This window comes from Cottoperca gobio, chromosome 14 (assembly GCF_900634415.1).
Source record: "Cottoperca gobio chromosome 14, fCotGob3.1, whole genome shotgun sequence".
Lineage (NCBI taxonomy): Eukaryota > Metazoa > Chordata > Actinopteri > Perciformes > Bovichtidae > Cottoperca > Cottoperca gobio.
In genome coordinates, this window is record NC_041368.1 from 6,648,607 (window position 1) to 6,668,503 (window position 19,897).

Genomic DNA, 19,897 nt, shown 5'->3' on the forward strand with positions numbered 1-19,897 from the left:
GTGGCACAATACATTTGGCCATATAGAGTATGTTAGGCCTTTTATTTTGGAGGGAAATTAAACATTCGAACCGGATGTCGTATTATTTTGATTGCACCTTATTGGCTACCGGTGTCGTTGACTTCCTGAAACAAGACTGTCTGAAAAGTGTACGTCCAAGCTGAGAATGTTCTTACCTTCAGTGGCCGAACAACTTTTCCAAGATATTCAAAAAGCATACCAGGAAACGTCCCAAAGTAAGACGAGGGTGGCAAAGGGAGATACATGTGACAGTTGGACTCCTGCACAGTTTTAAAGTAGCTGTAGCATTAGTAGCTAAAATAGCAGAATGTGACAAACCCGTTTGACTTTTGGAGTAAACGTATTTTCCCTTTGTTATGAAGGAATAGTTTACTTTAAATTGATTAAAACGCAGCTGTCGTTACTATGCCTTACAGTTACGTTAGTGTAGCATTTAGTACATTTTGACTTTATGTTGTTCCTGCGTTTTACAACGGTGTAGTTTGATATTTGGGCTGTAGGAGTCGCTGCTGCAACACACTTGTACCTCTACAGACGAGTCTTTTCTCTAGGCAGCACCCTTCTAGTTTAGGCTTACACACATTAAGCCTTTTTTCACAGCAAACACTTACAAAAAAAAGTACAGGTGTAATTATTAACATCAGTAATGACTCTCATTTAGGTGTTCACTTCTATTGGCTTGTTTGAAAGTCTCAGGTGGTACTAATATTAACAATGGTTCTGATCTGCTCATGTGTCTCAGTAAGGCAGGGGTGTCAAACTCATTTTACTTCAGGGGCCACATGCAGCACAATTTGATCTCAGGTGGGTCCGACCAGTAAAATCAGAGCATAATAACCTGTAAATAACGACAACTCCAAATTCTTCCCTTCGTTTTAGTACAAAAAAGTACAAGTACATTCTGAAAATGTTCAAATTTGATCTTTTTACTAAACATTATGAACAACCTGAAATTTCTTAAGGAAAAAAGGTGCAGTTTATTGCCTCAGTTGATCATTTACACATGTGCATTACAACTTATAGATCAACGTTTGGCCCCAGGGCCGCATGTTTGACACCCCTGCAGTAAGGCATGACCCCGAAACAGAAGCAGCTAAATGGAATTTAATCATCATAGATTTTATTATTTATACTTGTGGCGTGAAAAGGTCTATTGTACATGCTGGCTCACTGGCAACTGGAACTGAGCCGTCATTTATGTTATTAGTTTGCGTGAAAAAAGCCTGTTGGTAGTATTATAAACAACACGATGAGACATAATTCATATGTCACTAACCCATCTTAATCATCAGGCTCTCGAATCGACAAACAACATTACAGCTATTGAACACAAGTTACATACAGTTGTCCCTGATCAGTTTTTGTCTGACAAGACATAACATATGAGAATGTTATGCCTCAGAGAACCTACAACAAGGTTTTGTGTATATTGTCCATAAAGGATCATCTCCTGCCAAGCCCTCAATCCCAAATCGGTATGCCTCAATGGACATTTGTTACCATTAGTCAGTGGTTGTGGTTTAAATGTACTTGGCCATTTTTTAAACTACCTAACTGAAGACCACAGAAACTTTGGCGTAAGGAAGACCTGGTTTAATTTGTACACTAAAGTCACGCCTAGGGAGTTAAAAAATGCTGCACTTTTTTTAGTCTTTTTTTTACCCATATTATCTAAACAGTCAATAGACTTGAACCCACAACTGTTTGGCCATCAGCTTTCCTCTCTAACCATCAGACTGTTGCTGTATCACTAGGAGCGGCTAGAAACGTAGTCAAATACTTTACCAAAAAGTAGCACCACCATAATGTAAACTTATATAAAACTTTACCTAGAAAGTAATTATTAATTGCACACATCAGATCAATGTGAAGTGGTTATAGCAAAATGCAGTGTAGAATATAACAATGTGTCACAAAATGTGTTCATGTCTGGGCATCTTTCTCCAGTGGCTCATAAAAGAGGTAAAGCTAAGCCGAACAAGTTTACACAAGAAGTAGTCTAAAGGTTCTGTCTGTGTATCTAAATATAGTCTCTTTACCTCACACATCAACACAAACTACAGTGGTTGCTGTTCTGCGTTAGATGTATGTCTTCTGAACTGATTACAGATACTAGATATAAATTGATAATTAAAGTTTCATCACTGTTAAATCTATAGAATTGATCTTTTGGTAAACATTAACAACAATTAAGAAAATTAAACTTTTATTTTATTGTTTGCAGTTCCTGACGACCTGCTTATTGCGTGAGTATCAATCTTATTATTCTCCTTCTTACCCATTAACTTCCATCAGATATTTATCACTAAGTCTAAAATCTATTACATTGTTTTGCATATTATTATTATTTTTGTACTTAAAAGTTATCCATCACTGTAGTTATATGTTATATGTTACACTCCCCTGTCGGAGTTATGATCTAAGTAAAAGGGTCTGCACATGGCTGAATCTGAGTGGGTGTGAAGTGGAGAAACCACACTGCGGAGGATGAGAGCGTTTTTTACTGTCGGGATTTGCCAAAGTGACAAAGCACAGAGACCCAATGTCATGATGCTGCTCTGTGACTTAACTGAGACATTTCCTGAAAAGTGGTTTGAGTTCCTGAGAGAGAAGGGGTGCTCATTGTCTGGGTCAACACGGCCACATCCTGCATGTTTGTCGGGAAGCCTCTGGTTTAGTGGGTCTGCATCAAACTCTGTGGTCATTCACAGCAATACATCATTCTATTTGTACATGTGTCTCCTGGTCTCTCTCATATCTGCCTCTTAGGAACAAAATGAATTTTCAAAACAATCAAATTGAGTGATTGAATTTGTCTTTTGTGTTTTTACCTTAAAAGAGTTTTGTCTGAAGTAATCCATCACTGTTTATTGCATTAAACATCAAGATGATAATCTAACTTTGTATTTAGCATCCTTTTGCGATATAATAATATTCCTAGTATATATTTTTTAATTTCAAACAGTCATAGTATGCTCTGAACTGGGGCAGTTTTAGTGAAGGATGAAACACTTATAAAATAAACACTGGTACAAAACAGCTACATCTTGGATCATGATGTTCACATGTATATATTTTTCAGCACAGCTACAAACTGAATAATAATATTTTTGCCACATGAAGCATGGACTTTAAACATTAGGTTTTGGTGTCAGTCCCCTAAAAAGAAAGAGTAAGAGCTTCACTCACAACTGTGAGGATCCAACAGTCACACAGGGAAGACGGAGGGTGAACGAGGCAGATGTGCTGCTTCTACCAACAGCAGCCCATAAAGTTGACGGCCCATGGGGAATGATAAACATGCTTATTTAATGAGAAGCTACACCGCAGACGCACACACTCACACACACTCACACACACTGCAATGTTCATAAATACATTGGTCTAATTTGATCTTTTCTTTAAACTTCTACTCAGCAGTATATACCATGTAAAATGTATTTTATGTGCGTTATGGAATGGAAGATTTACAATCTCTCTTAATCGTCACACATGTACACAGAACAGCACAAACAGTGAAATGTAGACCTTTTAGTGCTCAGGAGGTGCCTACCTATCCAGGTACCGGTCCAAACTCTGTACTTGGTCTGTTCGGGGACTTGAACTGGCGGCGTCCCTCTAAAACATGTTGTGGACGTCTGTCTGTGCTTCACTCGCCTCTTTTCTTCCTCATGTCTTTCAGGCTGAAGTTTGTGTTCGGGCCTTGTGCGCTGCAGGCTTTGGACCTTGTTGACCAGCAGTCAGTCACCTGTCTGTCATCTCCCAGTGGACGCAAAGCATTCCAGGTGTGTCACGCTTCTGTCAACTCTGAACCTTTATAAACTGTACTGCCACAGTTTATACGCTACACATGATGTAATGTGGAAACTTCTTTTAGTGGTCTCGTCTGTCCGGGTCAAATTGATCACTATAAGTGGATGACTATTGTAACCAACATTGTGTTTTCTTTATCTTTATTTCTCATGCAGATTACTATCTAATTGACAAGTGTATATTTATTAAATGTATGTATGAAGTACAAAGTCCACTTGATCAGCTGATCTTTCATCGGTAGCTTTTGATTCAGGGTGGTTTAAGTTTTAAGAGTCAGTTGATATAGTAGATCTTCATCTGATGAATCTTTTTTCATCCTGTGGCACATCCACTAGTCAAGCTCACACATACACACACTACACTACTTTATACATTGTATAATAGAGGCACTGAGATGTGGATACTTACAGTGACTCTCTAAGATCACATTAAAATGTGTTACCCAACCGGCTCAGCGTTTCTGTTTGACATTTTGTTAACTGTCCTGTTAGTGTGGAGGTTTCTGGAACGATTAGAACGAAACCAGAATACATTGCCAATTACTTTTTAGGTATTTGATCTCAGTTCCAATATGAATACTGACGCCCCAAATGAATTACTGGTAGGTGAAATAAACAAGAAGATTATGAAGGGAACAATTTGCAGTCTTGTGTTACCAGAAATATCCTTAGATGACATTGAGAACATTCTGATTTCACTCCCTGATAGTAAATCCCCAGAGTACGATCTTATTGACAACAAATTATTGCAATCTGCAGCTTCATATATTGCTAAACCTGTAAAGTATCTATTTCATCTGCCTTTGCAACAGATGAGATGTTAAGTGCTCTTGATCAAGGTACACTTCCCACTTCACTTCACTTTCACTTCAACGTTTGATGTGATCAATAACACAATTCTACATAATCTATTTATTTATTATGGCTTCAGTATGAAGGACAGCAATTGGATTAAATCCTATTTAAACGATAGAAAGCAATCTATCTATGTTAATGGATCCTTTTCTTCCTCAGATATAAATGACCTTTGGCATCCCACAAGGGAGTTGCCTCGGATCACTGTTGTTTATTATATAAACAAATAGTTTTAACTCAAATGCACATTTGTTTGGAACCATCACTGCAGTAGCAGAATCACAAACTCAAAGCATTTTTAAATGTGTCATCAAATGAGTAGAAAACAGTAGATTGGTATTAAATGGCAATAAAACCAAAAATATGATTATATGTACGTCAAGAAAGAGGAATAAATTGCCATGGTCCTCAACATGTGGCAAATTAAAGAGGTTACAAAAGTGTATTTATTGGGATGCAATAAGAAACAATCTTTCGTGGATTTCTCATGTTACAGATATTTTTAATAGAGTGATGAAAAGGGAAGGAAAGGTCGGACGAATTGCAAAGTTTTTATCTAAAGACATGTTTGGGGTGATGGTTCACACTCTAGTCTACAGTCACATTAATTATTGCCGTGCAGCGTGGGGAAATGCAGCTCAGAGGGTTCATTGAGAGAAAGAAATGCTCTTACTCCATACTCTGGGAACTGTGCTGAGTCATCCTCTCCTCAAAGTTGAAAGTTTATCTCAGATGAGTGGAAACAAAGCAGAGCACTGAGGTCGTGGTTATTGTGACCCAGGTTTCCTGTAAACTCCTTCAGGCCCCTGCAATAACAGTTTAATGAAAGGAACTGTAAAGTACAATGCAGCTAAATAAAGACATGGATTATGTTCTGTTGTTTGTGCCTTCACTGTTTCACTTAGCCTAATTTCATACAAAGTGCGTGTGTGTGGCATTTGTGGTCCAGCAGTATGTATTGGAAATGATTAATGTAATAGTCTATTTTCATTCAGTCTATTTCCCCTCCCAACCACGTCCTGACCATCTGTGGTTTTTCTTCCTTTCTGGTTGGTTTCGCTTGGATTCAAATCTGGTGCAGAGCAAGAGACTTCTGAAGTGTTTTACCTTGTGTTCTTTTTAGAAAAGGAACTTTCACAGTACAAATAATATTTGTTTAACTTTATTTGATACATTTGTCAGATTTCCTAAATATGATTATCACTTTGTGATATTTAGATTTAAGATTTTGAACATTGAGGTCTGTAACGGTACAGTTCTGTATATTCAGTCATGGAGAAGAAATAAGGAAACTAATCTGCACTTATTGCTTTGCTAGTTCCAGCTTCTCATACATTTGTTATTCATTTCCATCCTATATGATGATACATGAAATATGTTTTGGCTTTGGACTGTTGGTCGAACAACACAAGCAGTTAACAGACGTAACTCTGGGAAGTTGTGATTGGCATAGACCAAACAATTAATCAATAACTTGAGAAAATAATTTACCGATTAATCAATAATGAAATAATATTGTTAGTTTAAATTAAATTCTTGCAGTGTTTCATGGCATTATTTTGTAAGTTGAGGACACATAATAATCATTTGCTGGAAGTAATATCTTGCCGTCTCTCGTGTTCAGTGGAAGTGACGTGTGTCTTGCTTGTGAGACAGTTTGCATGTGTCGCAGCCCGTGGGAAGGTCTCACTCAGGTCTCACTCACCCTTGCTGCTCTGCAACACTTCAGTTTCTGAATCACTTCATCACTCACATGGGCGGTGGAAACATCTGCCGGCCATCACTTGTAAAGCTCACTAATTAACACATTAGATCTGGTTTGTTTAATTAATTTGTTTATTTAGCGGTGGGTTTTGTGCTGCACTATTTCTCGGCCCGGCACGGTGACTTCCTGGAGAATATGAGAGCATTTCTACCTGTTGAGCTCCTCAGATTTGTCCACGTGAAACATTCCTGATGCTTTTCCCTCGACATGCAGATACAGGCTTCTCTTTTGGCAATCGTGGTGTTTCCTCATAACTTCATAGGGAAGTTCTAAACAGCATGGGAATAATCACATTACTTCTTCTTTCTCTGAAAGATAAAGATAAATATTTTGAGTTTATTTTGTGGCATTAGCAGCAGTTAGCGTTGCTGCTGTGATCTTTGCAGGCCTGTTTTATGTTAGTGATGCATCAAGTGGGACTATAGTTTACACAGTGTCTGCCTCAAAACAATGGCACAAATATTTATCTTACCCTGCTCTCTCAATTCAAACTTGACAGTGGGTGCTTCAGTGAGCAGCTGCTGAAAACCAACCGAGCTCTTTCCACTTAAATATCTGGAACCAGAACACGGATGGCATGGCATTAAGATGGAATTTAAGGTAATTGTAGCAGGTCTCTGACTTTTAAGAAAAAAAAATTGGGTGAAGATGCCGCTCTGAGGACCAGGCTGCATGTTTCCCCTTAGGGTGGACCATATTTGGGCAGCATCATGAGACATTGTGAGTTAGTGTCCCGCTGCAATTCGTCACCCACTTGTCTGGAGTCCTAACAAATGCCCTGCGTGACGAGGAGATGATGAGACACCAGATTTCTCTCATCGGATCATAAAAAGTCATCTTAAAAAAGCAGAAAATGATTAATTACATTACAGGTCATTTAGCAGACGCTCTTATCCAGAGCGACTTCCAGTCAAGTAAATACAGGGACAGTCTCCCTGGAGCAGCTCAGGGTGAAGCAACTTGCTCGGAATTATATTCTTAGATGATATCTAGTGTTGAGTTTACTGGAAGTTCCAAGACTTGCGTTCAATTAAAAAATGTAGCCATTTTTGTCATTTCCTGTTATTATGCTGAGACACAATCAAGTTTCTCATGTTGTCAAGGTTATTTGGTCTCTTATTCCCTCAAAAGGAATGGATAACACAAGGGAGCATGGCATTTCACCTTCACCTTATGCTAACGAGTGTAGTGAGTAATAAAACTCCAACTGTATGAACACAAACACTCTGCATGGCGGTGTATGGGCAACAACATATCTAGGTTGCTTCTGAGGACAGTTTGTACGGATGAAGCAGTGAATAGATAAAGAAGTTGATTGACATTTTTATATTTGATTAATTAACCATTAAATTCTCCAAGGCTCCAGCTTCATCAAATGTGTGAATTGAATATATCTGGGTTTTGAACTGTTGGTTGAACAAAACACTTCACAATTTGAAAACTTGACATTATAAAGTCTTAAATAACTTGTTTGGGGATCTTCACTAGACAGTACGGTTCTCAGGATATAGTAGAATACATTAAATGAATACCATCTAGCAGTAGGCAGGAGACAATATGAACATGTTAACACATCTTTGTTTAGTAAAAAACTAAATAACAAGTCATTACCATAACAATAGTCTGTTCTCTCTACATGATACATCAGGTTTTATTCTTCTAGTCACTTGTGTGAGGATATTTACAAACATCCCGATAATTAAAATTCCCCACAATCAACTCATTGTGAGAGTTTTTTATCGCGCAGGCGTTTTTTCTGTTCTCAGACTGATTTAATCGCTGATAAGATTTCCTGTTTGTCTGTGGCCAGCAATGACTTCACAGGGGGGGGGGGGGGGGGACGTGCCTGGTTGTAAGGAGAGGCAGATGAAATGTATTTTTACCTTTTCTCCAGTGGCATTAGTTTGCCCAACCTTTGTCCTGTCACAAGAATATAAAACAAACTTTTTGTGGCATGGAAGTTAAAGAGGTTGCGTATCTCAATGAATTCCCAGAGCTTTCAATTTCCCTGAAGTTTGTGGTGTGGAACCACGGTCGGCAAGTATTTCCTGTGAGAGCCAGCCTTTCAGACAGAGACGGAGCCAGAGCTTTGCTGAGGCTTTAACTCTCAATGTTCCTTCTGCAGCGACTGTCTGAATGGCAGATCAGGATGTATAGTGTCATTTTGAGGAAACCTGGATACCTGCCAGGCAGTGGAAGCCTACAGTTAGCGGAGTGTGTTGGTGATGTTAGCTGCAGCACAGCCACATAATGATGACAGCGCACAACACAAAGGGCTGAAAGTGTGAGCTGGTTTTCAATAAACTTGGCTCTTTAGAAACTGTAGAGGTCCTTGGCTTGGTCTCCACAGTTGTACTGTTTCTATCCTCACCCTGCAGTGCATGGGGCTTTCACATCTTTACAGAGGTGCTTTGAGTCCATGTCACTGTCTCTGTTGTACCTTATTTATAATGAAGTGTCACGCTGAAGACATAGGAGTGTTTTTGCTTTTGTAGGTCACAGGGAAAGGTCATTTATCAAAGCTCTGGAGAATAATGGAGCCTGCTCTGCCATCTTGGGAGGCATTAGTTATTGTGGAGTGTCAAGCTAATACACCGACTTAATGTGCTCATGTGTCATGTGCATGAGGACGAGACTTAAATCACCGTCTGAAGCAGTGCGTGAGCGTCAGCATCGTGGACAGGAAGTTCTGTCAGCTGAGGCCATTAGGCACCACATACGGGGTTGTTTAAAAATGCATAGTTTCTATCTCGTCTCCTCCACAGAACTAATGTGAGATGAGGAAGATGATGGTGGTGGAAGCAACCTCAAACATTTAAAAGGAGAGTCCACACAAAAGCAGAACTCTAGTCGGGATATTCCAGTGATTGTAGACTGTAGACTGCTCGTCTGCAGAAGACGTCATCGCTAGTGTCGTCTGTCTGCAGTGTAACTTACATAGAAATGATATGAACATTTAGAAAGATCTTTTTTTTATCTTTGACATTTGAGTTTTGTCTTAACCGCATGATTCTATGCACGGTGATGAGGTTAGTAAAAACGGGTTTCGATGCGACAATCAACGTTTAAGGTTGTGGAGAGAGATGGAGGAGATTGTGAGTAAAGAAAAAGAGATGTGTTTATGTCTTCACTCCTCTGACTATCTGAGAGCAGCCAGTCATGTCTGTATAGCTGTGGGACTTTTGGGATCCAGGAAAGAACTTTGTTTTCCTTCATGCCTTTACTGCCTCTTCTGCTTCTCAGCTGCACTACACGCAGCCAAAGAAAACAGCACTGTGATCATACTCGTTTGGTGAACCTCCTCCCTCATAAATAAACAACCCACATTTGTCTCTGTGTATTGCCTTTCAAATAGGGCCAATACAAGCACTGCCACATATTTGAATGTGCTTTGCATGAATCTGTTGCAGGTAATGGGAGGCTCGGGGTGTTTGTACACTTGCTTCGTGTCCTGTCACTACTGCCCGTGCCCGGCCTTCGCCTACACCGTGCTCCGCAGAAATGAGGGCCCGCTGGTGAGTGTCAAACAAAGTGTTACACACAGGTCGGGCTGCATATCAAACCTAAACACTTAGAGAAAAGGCTGGCACTGAAAGCTTAGTCCGATTTGTATCCTACTTTGAGCAATGATTTAAATACTTCTGCAGTTTTGCAGGTAGTGTTGTTGATCTTCTTCAGAGTAAGGTATCACATAAAGTACCTGTCCTGAAAGGCACTGCTTTGAGAACACAAAAAGTCAAGGTTCTTCAAAAACAAGTGTTAATGGTATTCCCGGCAGAGTTAGGGTTTAAAGTTTTAGGGTCTAAAAGATTTTTGCGGTGTTTTTAGTCACTAACACATCTAGTTCTTGTTGATGATAGATCTGTCGGACACTGTGGGCCTCCCCTCAGAACAAGCTTGGAAAAAGACCCTATATTTATTATTTAATAAATATAGGGTTCATCATGTTCACCCTATTAACTTTTATAGAAAAACATGTTTTGTTTTAGTCTTGTCCGCCCAGTGTAGCACTTATGTCGCCGTACGGGGAAACCCAGGAACCAGGAATAACCCTGCAGTAACCGTTTTGTCCCCACTGCAATATCCAATTCCGTGCATAAATAATATATAGACAATAAAGTTTTTTGAACCTTGAATCAAATATAGAATTTTGGTCCGCCGATCCCGTGTGGAAATGACGCCCTTGCTAAACACACAGATGCACATACACAATGTCCTGCTGGGGTTGAACTCTGCATGGACATCAACTCAGAAACACATATAGATGATACACAGTGAATACAGCACTGAGACATGAAAGCCATTTCACAGCCATTGTGTCTCGTCAGTGAGCCATGTATCCTGGAGCAAACCTCCGCCCAGTCAAAAGTGTGACAAAGCACACGATGAAATGTGTGCAACAGATGTGTTGTGGTCAGGTCATGTTCTTGTCTGGTCACTGAGGGGTGTCTCCACTCTGACAGGCTGTTGCTCTAAATACTGCAAGCAAACGGCTTCTCAGAGTATACTGCTCCGAGTATCAGGGAAACTTGATTCCCTGGAGGATGCGGCTAAAATCAGTGTGAGAAACGGAGAGCTGCATCAGACCGTTGGAGACTCCCCATGAGCGCATCACTGATATCATTCCCCATGAAAACACACCGAAGACAGAAAAATACAACTTTTCACTGCCTCATCAAACTCTCCTGAAACTTTTAAAGCAAGCTGGATGCAGTTGATTCTGTGTTGTTTTGTGTGTTTGTGTTGCGTGGAAGCTAAAAGGTGATGCAAGTCAAGGCTCATGGTGGATCAGATTTTAACATAACTCTCAAATCCCAAAGTCAAAACCAAATGACGGCGACCATACAGAAGAGACTGGGAGGTTGACCGTGCAGTCTGCATTCCTCCCACGCTGGAGCCTCCCTGTTCATTCAGGGGCTCTGCAGGTCCCAGCAGGACTGGATAAAGCCAAACACGGTCCATACTGTTCTGACAAGTAGGTCAGAGGACAGATAAAGGAGATCTCTCACCAACGGCCCTATTTGCTTTAATAAACAGAGTCGACAGTAGAAGCTAGTAAACACACTTCTGTACCTCTGTCCTTTTCGCCACCCTTTGGCTCATTGTGTATGTAAAGACACCCACGGACGTGTTAGTGCAGAGGAAATCTCATTTATAATGCATGGAATAAGCTGAGGGTGGAAGTAAGTCAATGATTAACATGGTAATGTTGATAGTAATGAGAGGAGTGACACAAATGAAGGACTGCAGGGCTTTTTGGCACATTTAACTTCATCTGGCAAGTGCTCCATGCAAGAATACACACTCTACTGTTTGTAGAAATGTTTATCATTTGCTATAAATATTAGAAATTGTACTGCCATTTGCTTCGTGACTAATAATCTTGGATTGAGGTTTACTCAGTCTCCTGCAGGTCAGAGCTAAGCTCCTCTGTAGTCGGATCTCTGAATTTAAATCACTGAAGCTTCATTCGGGCTTTAATTCTGCGTCATTTATCACGTTGACGTCGGTGCCCATGTTCATGTAATGAGTCTGCTCTTTTCTCCACAGTGCAAACACATCCTGGCTGTCTACCTGTGTCAGGCCACGGCTGCGACTCAGCAGGAGAGCGTGTCTGATCAGCAGATGTCCGCGCTGCTCAGCGGGACAGCAGCCCAGTGACAGGTATGTTCAGTACGACGCCAGGACCCTCTTGGATGAGAGCCGATGTTTTTTTACGGACACTTTGGGTCACTGCAGAGAGGACCGGAGCACGGGAACACTACCGCAGTTGCTGCTCTTTCATTTGACTCTGACAGAAACCAGATGTTTACTTTAGTTCTTTTTTCTTTTGGAAGAGAACTTAATAAATTTCCCAGGAAACGGCATCTATTGTTTGAACATGTGCTGCTTTATTTTTAGGCTCTTTTTTATCTGAAGCTGCATCAATACGTGACTTCAGAAACATTAACACAATGTTTCCAATGTGTAAATATAAAGTGTATACATTGTAGGAATAAAAACAGATGAATAGCAATATAAACATTGCCTTTATTAACAAAATAATTCACCGTACATACAGACTGCAACATGTTAAACAGCAGTTTCAGTTGTAGCTTTGTTGAATGAAAGAAAGAATGCTTGACCACAGCGGACGCTTCTCCTGATTAGTAACAACACTACAGCACACTGACAGATAGGTACTTCAGAATGAAAGGCAGGAATGTTGAACTAGATCAACTTGGTATTGTCCGTCTTACCTTTAAAATCGCAAAAGAAGGCAATAGTTTGACATCAATCAATAGCTTGTAGAAAGCCAGACAGCTACAGTACTTATGTTTACACAACAAAGACAATAATACAACGTTACAGTGCAGTTACAGTATAGATGTCTCCATTGGAATGTACTAAAACTTTGGCACACTCCTGTATTTAGCCCTTGAAGTTAGTCAGGTGGTACACGGGACACAACATGAGGGGAAATAGTGAAGCAGTGGAGACAACACCAACACAACATGGTTCGACACCACCAATGAAGCACACCTAACGGGAAATAATGGGAAATGTCAGTGCAATGGGTTTTTCATTTGTGTACTGATGGCTCTCAGGTGACCAATTTCACCCGCATTTCTTTCACATAAATTACGATACGACCGACAAAACTCTGCTTTGCTCTCATTAAATTCACCAAGACCTTTTTTTTGTGTCTTCAGTTTCATAAGCTCAACAGGAACATGCACAACAATCCTAACCCTCTGGAAAAAAGAGGCAAAGCATCAGGTGCTTACATTTGACTCGGTGGAAAACAGCTGTGTTGCCTCTACGATGCTGCATACAAGCACCGACAAGTGCAAAGAAGTAAGAATTTGCCTCTCGGAGAACATTTCATTAGTATAATGGAAGCCTCGGGCCATTGGAGGTAAAAATAATAATACGGAGCCGGAGGAATGGGGAAGTATTATGAGAAAAGAACTCAGATCTGGTCCGTGTTGGGATGCAAAGTGACGCCATGTGGTTCCTTGACAAAAAACCACAACTCTGTTTTCCAAAGGTTTTTCTCATAAATTTGTCATTTGAATTTTAAAGAATACGTTTTTTCTAGCGAATTCATGACTTAAACTCAGAGAATATTCAAGTTTTTTTCTGGTAAATGTACGGCTTTAATCACAGAAGGTTTTCACTCTGCATATCACCCTCCAAACCCAGGTGATGTGCTGTCAGCAGCCAGCTGAACCAAAGCAAAGGTGCTTATGTGACGTAAGCCGCTACATGCTTGTGTACCAGAAGCTTTGATAATGAGGAATGATGTAAAATGCATTGATTTGAAGTATCCAATTTGAAATTGGCTTGTCGACTTACAGTAGGTCTCACTTGGCTCAGAACAAAGCAGCTGAAATGACTCTGAGCAGATGGCATATTTGTATAAAGGGTAAATCAGTTTCCCCCTTCCTGAGCTTTTCTCTAAAGAAATGCTGGATGGAAACGACATGAAGCACCATCGCAGGCGTGTTTTGCTAAATGAATTTCTGTTCTGTCACTGAATCAAGTCGTGCAGTTTATCTAGACGACACAAAGATTTCTTTCTCTGGCTCTACGCCACAGGGGTCACAGGATTATTTTAGGATGGGATCATCATTAATGGGATTGGCAAAGCATTTCGGTTTTTCTTGTTTATGTTTGCAGCTTCTTTTCTTCTAATTTGGTTGTTGCCATGTTCCAATATGTATTCTTGTTGTGGAGGATTCTCTCATGCAGAAACAGGACAACACGGGCACGTAGTTGAAGCAACAGCTCAAACGATTCTGCGATACAAAGGTTTCGTGTGGAGTGGATGTAGACCGCTACCATTGTACCTCTCTCGGTCCACGAGTACAGATCTAGCCACACAAAGTTTTTTGATCTTTACATTCTCATAAGATAAGGTCTTTTAATAAATAAATGAATAAACAATATAAAATAGCAGGGCATAAAAAGGAGTTTTGAGTTGAAACAGAGTGGATTCAGAATGATAAATAGCATTATAGAATGTAGTTTGGATCCTGTTCACAGTCCTACAAATCCAGTTAGCTTCAACATGTTTAAAAAAAGAAAAATCAGAAATCCTTCACAATACAAGGGTTATGTAAGACTCGCCATTCATTTCACTGCTTGACCCCTGATTGATAAATAAATGTCCACATTCAAGGCGCGTTAGACATCGGTTCATCTTCACATATCACACCTTTGTTCTGTAAACATTATAAACCTCAGTGAAAGTCAAGTTCAAGACTGAAACGACAGAGTTGACACAGACAGTGCTCCTTCACAGTCCCGACCTCCCGATCTCTATAGCAGAGGGTCGATGGTCATGTGGATTTGGTCTTTGTTGCGTCTGCTGCCGTTGGAGCTGCGGTACAGCTCCTCCTTGCGGCACAGGAAGTGTTGGGCCAGGATTTTGCGGAAGGTGTTCCTGAAGTCTTGGATCCGGTAAGCGTAGATGATGGGGTTGACCGCGGAGTTGGCATGAGACAGAATGATGGCAACATACATGACAACCTCCGGCTTTTCCAGGTTTCCGTAAAACAGCGTGAGGCAGTTGAGGATGTGGACGGGCAGCCAGCAGACGGCGAACAGTCCCACAATGATGGAGAGGGATTTGGCGGCCCGGATCTCCTTCTGCAGCAGCCCGTGGTGATGGCTGTCCCCGTTGCCCACACACTTGAGCTCGATCTGTCTCAGCTGCTTCCTGGCCACGGTGAAGATCTTCATGTAGATGCACAGCATGATGAGCAGCGGCGGAAGCACACAGACAAAGAAGTTAAAGTAGACCATGTACTGCATGTCCACCACACTCTCAAATAAGCACGTGAGATGACAGCTCCGTAGTAAGACTCCTTCGCCACTCAGCTCCTCCACCAGGCCAGCGTTTGTAGTGTTGTCCGCCCTGGAGCTGCCATTCCTGCATTTCGAGAGCTTCAAGTTCCAGCCAAAGAAGGGGATGAGGCCAATCACAAAGGAGAGGATCCATAAAATAGCGATGATCTCTCTTGCCGTCTTTCCCGTCATCAACTCATTGTACCTTGAGAAAACACAGCAGAGGTTAGCGTCTTAACAAAGTTCAAAAGGTTTTGGACAAACAGGCTCCACAGATTAAGCTCAGCCCAGCTGTAACGGATACAACAACATTTCTGAGTGTTTATTCTGTGATCTAATAGTTTTAAAATATTACAATATGTTTATATAAATACAAACATATTGTAATATTTACCCATGTACCTCTGATGATTGTTACATTCCTGCATCTTTATTTCATTTTCTTGAAGCATTGAAATCCCAACAAAGCTTAAACCAAGCACACTGGACCTTTTTAGTACTTTATTACTTTATATACTTTAAGTATTATATCGATATTGTGATATGAGACTAGATATAGTCTCATATAGGATATTGTAATATTTTGATATGGCTTAAGTGTTCCTGGTTTTAAAGGCTGCATTACAGTAAAGTAAAGATCTCATTGTGTGTAGAGATATCGAGTTATTGGGTCAAACTTCACAGCACCTATTTAGATTTTTTTTTTTTTTTTAAAGATGCACTGGAGAAGCGGAAACAGAGAATGTTGAACTTTGTTTTGCTCGTAGAAAGTGAGCTGGTGTTGGCTTTTGTTTGTCCGTTTGTTAGTGTGACCTAACTGACACAACACATTATTCTTTATGAAGCTCCTTCTGTGCACCGGAATGCACATCGGCCTAATAATGAGAATCTGGCAGTCGACAGGAAGGATCAAGTGTGATGGTGAATCACTGACCTGGTGCATTCAAGTGTCGTAGGAAATATCGTCCCTCAGTCTTTTTATTTTAATTACTTTTTTATTTTTTTCAAACCACACAACAAAAGACAACAACACAAACACAAGCATCCAATCCCCACCCACAGCCACATCAACAAGACGCTGAGTTCAGACTGACTTTAGCCCTACATTAAACAATGCAGTCTTCTCATTCATTTGAATAGAGCCAGTCCGGGGGCGCGCAGCAGGAGTGCCAACGCAGGGCTCCGACAAAAACAAAGAGAAAAACCTCAAGGCAAGAGCCTGCAGCAGGGCGAGCAGCACAGTGGAGCTTTGAGCTCAATGCTAACGTCAGCATGTTGTTGAGCAAGTACAATATTTACCATCATCACCATTTTGGTTTAGCATGTTAGCATTTGCTAATTAGCACTGGACACAAGTACAGCTGAGGCTGAAGGGAATGCCATTAGTTTTGCAGGAATGGTTATTACAATGTATCCTTAAGGGAACATGAATGTGCGTAACACATTTCATGGCAATGCATCCAATAATTGTTGAGGCATTTCAGTCTGACGGACTGACATTGCCAAATATAGAGCCACGCTGCTAGCATTGCTAAAAGCATACTTATTTTAAAGTTACTCTCCTGAGTACATTAGTACATGTACACTGCTGAATGAAAGCATGAAGTCTGCTGCTGGCTCTGACAGCATCTCACATCCTGCTTCACAACAAACATAACATCACACGCTTCGCTTGAGGTGTGAAGCCGGTTCATGTGTTTGTGTATATGTTCAGATACTGTAAGCGGGCCACATCGATAGAGTCTGAAGACTTGAAAATGAGAGAGATGATCGGCACTGATACTTTCTCTGTCTTCACTTTTTCCTTTTATATCTCAGCTTTGCTGCTTTTTTGTCGTTTGATGCTTAAACTGTTATCTTATAATATAATCTGGTGTTTTTCACTGTTGATAAAGGGATGAATGTTGAGCGTTACATTGATACATTTTAAACAGATTCATTATGAATCTCATGAAGCCATCGCGCGTCATGTGATATGAAGTTATAACCGGCAGGTGCACAGAGGCTGCGTATGGAGATGCAGAGCTGACTCACACGAGAGTCGTCCTCCTGACTGTTCCATCATATAAACAGCGCTCGAAGCAAAATGAGCCGCTTCCTCAAAGTGACTCAGGCGAGCGACCTTATGGTAATGACTCACACACACTCTCTCACACACACACACACACACACACACACACACACACACACACACACACACACACACACAGTAGTCTGAGCAGGAGGTGCCACAAATGCTCTGATCTCTACAGCTGCGCAGCACATAATCCCACCATATAGCACTTCAAGTGACTTTTGCAGTTGTAACAATGATCAGTTATAAGTCATCATGAAACGGTTAGTGATGGGAAATTGAGTCATTTCTTATACATTAATCTGTCGTGTCATTTACAAGCCATTAACCATGTTATTGTTGATAAATCATTTGTGAATCATAAACAAATGAGTTATTTGATCATTTAATCTATTGATTGTTAACAATAACATTGTTTACTTGATTATGGATAATAAAATATGTGTTAACACGGGAGGGGATGTGTTCACATTTAAAGAAGAAAAGTTAAATAAACAGATTCCTTTGTTTAGAGATCCCTTCATAAGTCTATTACAGTGATGGGAGACGAAATCCAGTCTGTTATAAAAGATTATAATATCATATATATATATATATATATATTATAATATCTCTTTATATTATATATATTATTTAATTTATATTACATTGGAGTAACGTTGGGAAGGGATCGCTTCACAGCCTGTATTAACTGGAGGAATAATTGCAACTAAAAACTCTTTCAATGTACATGTGAGCGTGTGAGTATTGTAGTGAGACGCACACTGATCCTTTCAGAACCAGTTGTAAGCAGCAGCAAGAGAAGAGAATGAAGCCAGGCTGAGAGGAAGTGGGTTCAACTGGCTTTAATTCACTCCCGCTTTGATATTGCAGGCAGGAAGTGTTTGCCATCAAGGTTTCAGGTGCAGATAATTTGCAAGTAAAATGAAAGTTATTTTACTGGAAGGACACTTCTTAATCATTATCCCAGTCTACCTCTGAGTGCAGAGCTGCCACGATTAGTCGACAAATTGATCAGAAATGAATCGCCAACTATTTAGATAATCATAAAGATTTTTATTTTTCATGCAGAAATTGCAGAAAATGCCATTTTCAGAATCTCCAATATGGAAATTTCCTGTTTTTTCTCATTTATATCATATTAAAGTGAATATCTTAGAAAATGATCGGTTATAAATATTATCTTTAGCTGCAGCCCTAGTTCAGAGCGCAGACCCTGTGTTATAATTATAACTGTAATATTCCCAACAGTCAATTATTCATCATTGGTGTGCCAGCCCGGCCGGTCCTGGAAGGCGAGCAGGTTGCCCCGGGGGCCATGAATAATACAGCACTCTGCCCACAGACTGGAAGCTTCAGAGCTCACGGTGACCTCCTCACATTTCCTCACCTTCCTCTCCATCTACTACTCCCTGTATCTGTCAATCACAAGTACAGCCGGCCACACAGGGTCCGTTTCCCAGAGAGTCCATCTCCTGCACATGGCCTCCCACCCTCTCTTTCTGTTTGGAGGCAGGGACCAGGCGAGGGGCTGAATGGATTAGTTCTAGCATTACGACAGCATGCTGGCATCTATCTTTGTTTTACTTTCTTCCCCTGCTCCATTCTCCATACATCCTCCTCTCTTCTCTCTGTCGCTGGGCTTCCGCCTGGGGCCACAGACCTCTGCCAGACCACACACACTCTAAAACATCCGCTTAAATGTCCGGCAGTGTCCGCAGCCCTGCTACCAACACAATCCAACAGGTGGCCATTCACACCGACAACACAGGGGGACTTTATACTTCGCCTGTGTGTGTGCACACAGAGCTGTGCAGCATTTTCATTATTGTATTTGTGAGCATCACTCTAAAAACAATGTCATGGTGAAGGCACAATAATAAAACCATGTAAACACAGATCTGAATGTGTTAAGTTGACTCAGATGTGCTCATGCAAGACTCGTTTTGACAGAGGGAAAAGTAAATAAGAATATCATCTCTGTATGTTTTAATGGGAAGTATGGACGTGCTTCGCAGGGTGTAACAGTGTGTTTTGCTGTCAAGCTCAACAACTACACTTGTCTAATTTTGGTTGAGGAAGTGATACTTTAATTCATCATCTATTTTTGGAGTACTTAAAGTCCCCGTAGTCTTGATAGATAGTTTTGTTCCTCTCAGTAAATGGTGGTTTCACTGCAATAATACAAACAATTACAACCTCCAGCCAGTAATCATCATGTTAGGGCTGAAACTAACGATTATTTTCTTGTCCCTGTCCACAGCACTGTCCCTGTGCTTAGCTTCTGTGACGGTACTCCAGTCTGTTTCTTCTGGAGGCGTACCGACCGTCATCTACTGTAGTAACACACTCGCTATGGATGAGTACCTCATACAACCCCACTTTAAAAAAAATCCGAACTTTCCCTTTAACCTTTCAACATTTTCTCATTATTTGTGAGGACTTACATCCTCCCTGCACCACACCCACTACACCTCTATATGCACTGAAACAAAGACAGGAAGAATATTAAGCATCCATTAAATTTATGATACCCAC

The 19,897-nt window shown here is 40.6% G+C and overlaps 2 protein-coding genes across 3 annotated transcripts in view; one reads left to right on the forward strand and one right to left on the reverse strand.

Annotated features, from left to right (window-relative positions):
• The first annotated feature begins 90 nt into the window (after positions 1 to 90).
• On the forward strand, positions 91 to 17,311 carry zswim7 (zinc finger, SWIM-type containing 7). Of its 2 annotated transcripts, XM_029447933.1 has the most exons (6): positions 91 to 236; positions 2,246 to 2,267; positions 3,704 to 3,806; positions 9,864 to 9,968; positions 12,004 to 12,117; positions 17,280 to 17,311. In XM_029447933.1, the coding sequence occupies exons 1-5, from the start codon at positions 167 to 169 to the stop codon at positions 12,112 to 12,114; spliced, it is 411 nt and encodes a 136-aa protein (XP_029303793.1). In that variant the 5' UTR covers positions 91 to 166; the 3' UTR covers positions 12,115 to 12,117; positions 17,280 to 17,311. The 2 variants fall into 2 exon arrangements, with proteins under 2 accessions (XP_029303793.1, XP_029303792.1); XM_029447932.1 differs by lacking the exon at positions 17,280 to 17,311 and having other exon boundaries at positions 96 to 236; positions 12,004 to 12,320.
• The window catches only part of adora2b (adenosine A2b receptor), a 10,234-nt gene continuing 2,800 nt past the window's right edge, over positions 12,464 to 19,897 (reverse strand). Inside the window, exon 3 of the mRNA XM_029447929.1 lies at positions 12,464 to 15,490. Coding sequence (XP_029303789.1) covers positions 14,758 to 15,490 — 733 coding nt within the window. The 3' untranslated portion in view covers positions 12,464 to 14,757. The remainder of the gene's footprint in view (positions 15,491 to 19,897) is intronic.